Below are 7,914 nucleotides of genomic sequence, written 5' to 3' on the forward strand. Positions count from 1 at the left end.
CATTTTTAAAAATACTTTTATTGCATTAAATTCCACTTGAAAAATAATAATTATGAAAGCCCCAAGAAACCATTCTTAGTTAAATTCACTTAAAAAATCAACTGCCAACTTTTCTGAAATAAGTAAACATGAGAATCTGTGTTTAAACAGTAAATGATATTTTATAGTTTGTCCTAATATACATAATTTATGAAGCAGTAAATCAGTCTACAATTATTTTATTTCTATTTGGTATGGTTATTGAGCATCATCCTTAAATTTATCTTTTACAATTTTCTGCAATGTTTTCATTTACTTGTTTTTTCCAAAGCTCAATACCAAGTAGAAAACAGGTATTCATGGATTATAGGCTGTGAGCTAAGTGGTCACTATATTCTGGTCACTATAAAATTAACCACCTGGGTTACAGATACTACTTTTATACATTTGTGAATACATTTCAATATATGAAGTGGCATCTGGTGATCTCATCTCATTTGACCAAACTTGAAAAAAAAATCTCTGTGTAAGTATTACCGCACTCTGTCCTCCATCACTGATGCAGTAAACTCTTAAACGATAGAAACAGCCTGGATTCAGTCGATCACAAAGATGTTCCCTAGTAGCTCCACTGTATATCATATCCCATTTGTTTCCTGTAAGGTGAAGAATTATGTTCAATCAGCTACAAGGTAATGTTTAACGTTTTGGTATCATAGACACGGCAGGTATCCTAGCTTCACTAAATAAGTGTTTATGTAATTTGTCAGAAACAATTTAAGCTTGTTTCGAGTTTCCTGGAAATGATCTAATTTTCTTTGTGTGCAGCTTCCTAGACAAATTTTGCATGGCTTTGTTGAAGGGAAATATCTCTGTAACTCTGTACAGACTTTGGCTAAGACTGATAATTTGCTTTTAATTAAGCATTTTAAATGTGTTTACTGGTCCAGTAATAACATTATAACACACAGAAAAGAAAGAACTAATACCTTAGGAAGTTTAGTCTTAATTAAAAGACATCCTTATTTTATGCAGGCAATAGGTCATTTCACAGAAATAAAGATTGATAAATGTGTCATTCAAGAATTAAGTTTGCTAGGCATAGAATTTATTACTAAAACTAGTATAATGTAAGTTAAATATGTTTTAGAAGATAATTCTTCTCTGATACATCTGGGTATAAATCTAACTAAATAAACTAACCTTCAGAAGACTTTAGGTATACTGAAACTGAGCAATGCAAACAAACAAGGAAAAAAATAAGAAAATGTAAATGTAATAATATAGGTTTACAGCAGTCTTACACTTGATCCGCTATATTTCTGGAGATTACAACTTAAAGTGGGTCATAGGCAAAATCCTAACTGCTACAAACAAAGGGAAAAAATCAAGGAGAAAGGAGATCATAGAAAATGTAAAGTCATAAAAAGCAGAGGCAGACTGACTGGTATACATCTATTATTTTGTAACAGTTTTTTTTACCATTAGAACCTTCTGCCATCTCCACTACGTATTTATTGATAGCTGCCCCTCCATTGTCTTTTGGTGGGTCTATCCAAAGAAGCAAAAGTGGTGTTAGGCAAAATACACGCAATTTAAAATGACAGAAAATCCTAACAAACAGAACTAAACCTAGGGTTGCTTAAAAAGAAAAAAGAACCACTTGCGATGCGTTTTTATTAATATTCAGGATCTCATTATTCTATTGTTTTTGCATTAAGTAGTATATAAGCAGATAATAAATGTTTGTTTTAAATGAGTGATTTTCATTTCTAATGAAAGCCAGGATGACCCAGGTGACATCAGCTACAAGTTCAGTAATCTTTCATTTCACACAGTGCTGCTGCTGCTAATTGTGGAGTCCCATAGCTTTCCATAAAAAGATCTTCAAACAATGACTCTCACATTTCCTACTGAACTTGCTCGAGCCTAACACATTTACTCAAATGTCTTAAAAATTATCTTAATATTCAAATCATTTTAGTCAAGTATAAAAGTAATAATGTACAAATATGCATAATACCTTACCCCAAGTTATTTTAAAACTGTGTGAATGTATCTTTCCTTTAACTGAAGGCTTTATAGGTACTCCTGGTTTATCAGGGCATGTAGTGAATTCTACTATTTCACTTGGGTTACTTTTACCTTCTGAGTTGTAAGCAATAACCTATGACAAAACACAAAAACATAAAATAATGAATGTTTGATACCTAATAATATTGACTTAATGAATAAAGTGATGACAGACATAAAGACTCAAATGATAAAAGTTTTTATACTGTGATGGTTTATTTATGTGAGAACTGATTCTCTTCAATAGGGACTCAGCACACATGAAGAGTATTCAGCTATAATCAATCTCTTTTTAGAGTCAGTCCTGGGATTACAAGTGTAAGTCTAACATTCTGATACTAAACAAGAGTGAGCACAGGAACAAGCCATAATCTCATGATACATTCTAATGGCTTTAGGTTTGTTTCACTTATTCTTTCAGTCTTCTTCAGGTATTTAACAAGATGCCCACAAATTCTTTAAATATCCTTTCTTCAAAAGACAAAGGCTCATTCCTCTTCCCTTTCAATTGTACTTAATGACTTACTTCTAACAAACAAAATGTAGCAGATATGATGGTGTGTATAGCTTTCCTATGGAAAAGCTTACGTGGTGAAGAACTGAAGCCTCTAGGGACCAACAGTCAGCGAGGAACTGAGGGCTCCTGAACAACAACCACTTGAGTGAACTTGGAAGCAAGTACTCCAGCCCTGATCAAGCCTTCAGGTGACTGCAATCCCAGTGGACAACTTGAGAGCAACCTCATAGAAACCCTGAATCAGAACCACCCAGCTAAGCTGGTCCTCAATTCCTGACTCACAGGAACTGTGAGATAATAAATGTTCATTTTTTTCAAGCTACTAAGTTGGGCAGCAATAGATAAATATAATTCATATCTAGGTATTTTATATATATACATACATATATATATGTATATATATATTTTTTTTTAGCTGAGCCATCCTGNATTGTTTATAAAAATTTATTTAAGACCTAAGAAACTACACAAAGAAGCAATTAAAAACACCTACCTTCCATTCTTATCCTCCATCTGAAGGTGGTACTGGACAGAATCTGTTGACAATGTCTTTGGGGTTCCTTCTCCCCATTTCAACTTAAGGTTCTGGTGGCTGAAGGCAACACATTCCAGACGAGGTGGATCGGGAGGGAGGGGCTTAGTTTTTAATTTTATCATGTGGCTGAAAGGACCAGCTCCAAGGCTATTCAAGGCTTGAATTCGTATTCTAAATGTCACATTAAAAATAAAAATAAAGTGTTTAGTTTATGTTCTATTTAAAGTGTCTCTGGTCTAGCTAGGCAAAAATTAACATAGTTTTTATAGTGTACCTGTATGTTGTATCTGGTTGTAAATTGTCTATAATATAGTTTGTAACTTTTCCTACAGTCAAGGGCTGTTTGTCTCCAAAGTCTATGCTGTAGGCAAGGATTTCTGAACCGTGGTCACAAGGCTTTTCCCAGCTTATTGCAAGGCATGTAGAAGGTGAATAATGGGGATTTTCTATATCATCATCACTTATTTCTTGAAGACAAGTCACAACAGCAGGAACTGAAGGTGGAGTCACATAGGCTACTACTTCACTGAAAGGACCTGCACCCACAATACTCAGAGCCTACAAATTAACAGAGCCCATAATTAACAAAGACATGACATGAAAATGTCCACAAAGCGCCAGATAGAGTAAGTGCCTTACCTGGACTCTGCAATAATAGGTAGTTGCTGGTGAAAGTCCTTTTAATTCATAACTGAGACCAGGCCCACAATAACATATCTGCATGCTTCCTTCAACTCCTCCCCACTCTAATCGATACTCAGTGACATCAGTTCCGTTACTCAAAGGGACCTTTAAATTAAGAAAAGGATGAAGGTCTTAAGTTTTGACAATGATTAAATAGCTTTTGGGCAAAAATGTTCTTTACCCAACCATATAAAAAACTGGATTGCTTTTGAATTTCTTTTAAAAGTTTAAGCAGAATTAAAACTGTTCAATATTGTATTTTTATTCATTAAGGCCACCTGAATTTAAGATTGATTAAAAAAAATAACTTTGTTTTCAATTAGAAGTAGAAATATGACTGAATTACTTTAGAAAGAGTATTTTAAGGTAAATATACTTCTAAATAATTCTATTAAGTAATATAAAATGTTTAATCATACAAGGACATTTTCTTTGTTAAATTTCAAAGGAAACTAAAAATGTAATTATCATTACTGATGATTACTATACACAATAAATACACTGGAGATAATAAATTTGAGAAATAGTATTATACTAATTCCTAAGAATGTTTGTTCTAAATGTTAGTTAAGCTCACCAGTGGCTAACTACCTCAGTACTGAGACAAAGCCCTTGATAAAATACAAAGCACATCACAAACAAGAATCTAAGTACTTGTAATGCAACTATACCTTACTGAAATGCTTCAGGGAGAAAAAAAGAACTCATTTTTTACCATGTGAACTTAACTAGACTTACTCTTTGTATAACTTAGGAGAGAATATGAATAGTATCTTTATTCTTTTATGTAAACTATTCTAACAGCTTAAGAAAATAAATGTAAGTCAGTGGAAATTACAGTACCTCCCAATTCACTTGAGCACAAGTTGCAGATCTGCATGTCACTTGAGGGGGCTTGCATTGATCTGGTGGGCCAGGGGCTGTAGTAATATCACATTTTTCTGAAAATGGTCCAAACTAGAAAAACAAATATAAAGTGTTTTCATTTTTCACCTACTGACTGCATAGCTCCATAAAAATTCACAAATAATTAAGTGCATCATTCCTCTACTCTAAGACTAATTGGTCATAATACTTTTAAAAGCATTCACAGAAACTAAAAAGATTTAATCATCATGGAAGTGAATATGTGGGGTATTTTTAATAAAGTTTCATTTACTGTGCTTTCTTTTCCTGTCCCTTATTCCTTTATGAACTGGTTTTTGTGAGAAGGGAGGGACATTAGGGAATTAGGTAGGTGGAATCAATCAGAAGAAATGATGTGAGAAAAGCATGGGAGATGGTAGGCATAAATTGTATCTTCAAATTTAGAGTAATTTTAGAAAGGTCTAAAATGTATATTTCCTTCTCTGGAAATATAAAAAGCGGATATTCACTTAAGATAATTTAGATAAAATTATCAGAAACCTGGAAACATAGATTAAGGACAGTAGTATTAAAGATGCAATCACAATGTATTACAGCCCTGTAGGGATGACAAGATGATGTATTTCATCTTATGATCTTGTTTCTACTCTGGAATTTACTAGTAAATCCTATTAGCACCACCTGAAAGGCAAACTTTAGCCTAGGTCAAGTCTAAAGTATCACTAATTATAAGTAGGAATTGAAAAATACTGAGATTCTATAATAATTATGTTATGGTATATACTGACCTTTCTCTTATTTATCAATATAGGGTTATTAAAAATGGTAAAATATGGAATCACATGTTGAAAGCCAAATGGCGAAATAATGAGTGCAATTATGTATGTTCCATAAAACACCACAGTGATTACAATTCAGTCAGCATGGTCTCCCTACCCCCATTTTGTTAGCTGCGCGCAGTCTGAAGCTATAAGTCTTTCCAGGAAGAAGGTTGTTCACTGTACATTCTACTTCAGAACCTTGGTAAACTTCTCTGGGTTCATCTTTTTCTATAGGAGACATTTCCACACCATAGCAGGAAATGGGTGTTCCACCATCGACCAGAGGGGGTCCTAAAGGTGAAAAGATTTATGCAACTTAACAAGGAGACTATATTTAGTACTAACTTAATTATAATTTATTACCAAAATGGAAATTACCCCATCGTAATTGTATTTCTTTTGCTTTGGGTCTACCCTGTAATCTGGGAGGAAGGCATGGGCCAGGAGGCACAGCTGGAGTCTGCACAAGTAAAGTTTCAGATACCTGCCAAAACAAAAGCAAAAATAAAACAAAAATGCCCCAAGCCAAATAATCAGATCGTGTGTATTAAAGAAAAATACCATGAACACAAAGACTGCACCAATAATTTGAAATTGTACTTGATTACCAACTGAAAAGTTCTGAATAAAATCAAAACCCAATTAAATCATTAAAACTCAAATTTTATATAAAGAAAATGAAGACATGTACTATGTGACCACCATATACAAAGAAAGTCATTGAAAAAAACAAAACAAAAAAACCCCAACACAACCTAATGGACATTATTTTTGACCCTGTCCAAATGGATCTGCAAATCTCTTCCAAAGAAGAATGTTTTAACACTCTGTAAATGCTGTCTGCCATGTTTTCAAAAGGTTTAGACTATTTTGAGTACTTTAANTCTGCCTTCCTCCTGAAATATTCAGTCCAAAGGCCAGCGGATGGGCTAAACAAGGCAAGTATTTGTGCTGGGGGACAGGGGTGAGTTAGGTGGAGACAGGAGCATTTGCTTAGTAGGAACTCGAGCATCCTGAATAGGTAAGGATATGAGGGGAAAGGAGGAGTTTGATCCAATAAGCAAATAAATTGAGCATAACTGGGGCAATGTTTCTTCACTGATAATGAAGGGAGTCAGGAATAAGGAAAGGGAGGAAACTAGAATTAACCTGTGGTATTGGATTAAAACTGGAGGTATTTGGTGTGAACTCATGATTAAAAAATATATATATACAGATGTAAATGTGTTTGTGCCTACAAATCCCCCACCTCTGGTCTATTGAGAGGGTGCCTAGGTGTGGCAAATCCTTATAGCAATAAGTGTACTGCCAGATCTTGGCTTCTAAATACTCCTCTGTCTACTGAAAGGACCTAGGTACTTTGAGAAATAGCCAATTCCAAGGTTAAAGAAGGGAAAGTATGAAACTGGAATACTATGTGCCAGAAAGACAGGGCTCAAAGAATAATGGGAGGGACACGTCAAAAGGATTCAAAAGCTAGATTGAAGGGGCTCCCAAATCTGAGCCTCATAACTGATAACCATAGTAAGACAATATAACCCATTCAATAAAAAAGAATCCATGAGTTCACACTGATATAAATGAGAGAAAACTTTTCCTTATAAAACAATGCTAACTAATAAATGTAGAAAGAATAAAATAAAAAAAATCACCACATGGCAACCATTAATCAGTAATGATTCAGGCAAGAATTATCAATGGGTGTTAAAACTAGTGGGCCACTTCTTGATGAGGAATAAGATGTTTATGTATTTACAACATACTTGTTAATTACAAATGGAATAAGAACTCTACAGCGAAGAAACATGGTAGATATCACCTTCATCAAGTGACTACCAGTAATGGGACAAACTGAAATTGTGCACCACTTGAGATGATGCACTGAGAAAAAAATAGCATTAGTCTTTCTGACATCCCTGCTAAAAAAACATATTCTGAGTATGTTTAACAACATGCACATTTTAAAAGATATTTGTTCACATTATACAAATAACAGTCTTATAAAACATTAAAACTTTTTTGAATTTAAATACAGTAGTCGCCTCTTATAAGTGGGTGATACATTCCAGGACCCCCAGTGGATGCCTGAATCTGTGAATAATATTGAATCCTATGTACACTGTTTTTTTCCTATACATACATACTTATGATAAAGTTTAATTTATAATTTTGGCACAGTAAGCAATTAACAATAACTAATAATAAAACAGAACAATTTTAACAATATGCTGCAATAAAAGTTGTGCGAATGTAGTGACTCATTTCAGAGGCCCCTTGCTGAAGTCTTTACACAGGCTCAATGCTTTCTGGTGCACCATGTTGCTGACAACTGTAACATGTTTTCTGCTCATGTCTTCCACCCACAAATTTCGTGCCTTTTCCATCTTAACTTTTCATCATGCACTGTGGCTGCAACTTTTGCAGTTTGAGGTGTGATA

General features: G+C 34.1%; 1 protein-coding gene and 1 long non-coding RNA gene across 2 annotated transcripts in view; both read right to left on the minus strand.

The window, feature by feature from the left end:
* Positions 1 to 7,914, minus strand: part of FNDC3A (fibronectin type III domain containing 3A) — a 150,539-nt gene that overhangs the window by 22,632 nt on the left and 119,993 nt on the right. The window contains exons 13-18 of the mRNA XM_019650830.1: positions 5,855 to 6,019; positions 5,592 to 5,767; positions 4,632 to 4,745; positions 3,744 to 3,893; positions 3,379 to 3,662; positions 3,063 to 3,275 (exon numbers count right to left, since the gene is read on the minus strand). Coding sequence (XP_019506375.1) covers positions 3,063 to 3,275; positions 3,379 to 3,662; positions 3,744 to 3,893; positions 4,632 to 4,745; positions 5,592 to 5,767; positions 5,855 to 6,019 — 1,102 coding nt within the window. The remainder of the gene's footprint in view (positions 1 to 3,062; positions 3,276 to 3,378; positions 3,663 to 3,743; positions 3,894 to 4,631; positions 4,746 to 5,591; positions 5,768 to 5,854; positions 6,020 to 7,914) is intronic.
* On the minus strand, positions 152 to 2,142 carry LOC109387137 (uncharacterized). Its single transcript, XR_002124920.1, has 3 exons — positions 2,008 to 2,142; positions 1,462 to 1,530; positions 152 to 635 (listed from the first exon to the last, which is right to left on the minus strand). It is a non-coding gene; the product is annotated as an uncharacterized LOC109387137 (long non-coding RNA).

Source organism: Hipposideros armiger, unplaced genomic scaffold, assembly GCF_001890085.2.
Source record: "Hipposideros armiger isolate ML-2016 unplaced genomic scaffold, ASM189008v1 scaffold_148, whole genome shotgun sequence".
NCBI lineage: Eukaryota > Metazoa > Chordata > Mammalia > Chiroptera > Hipposideridae > Hipposideros > Hipposideros armiger.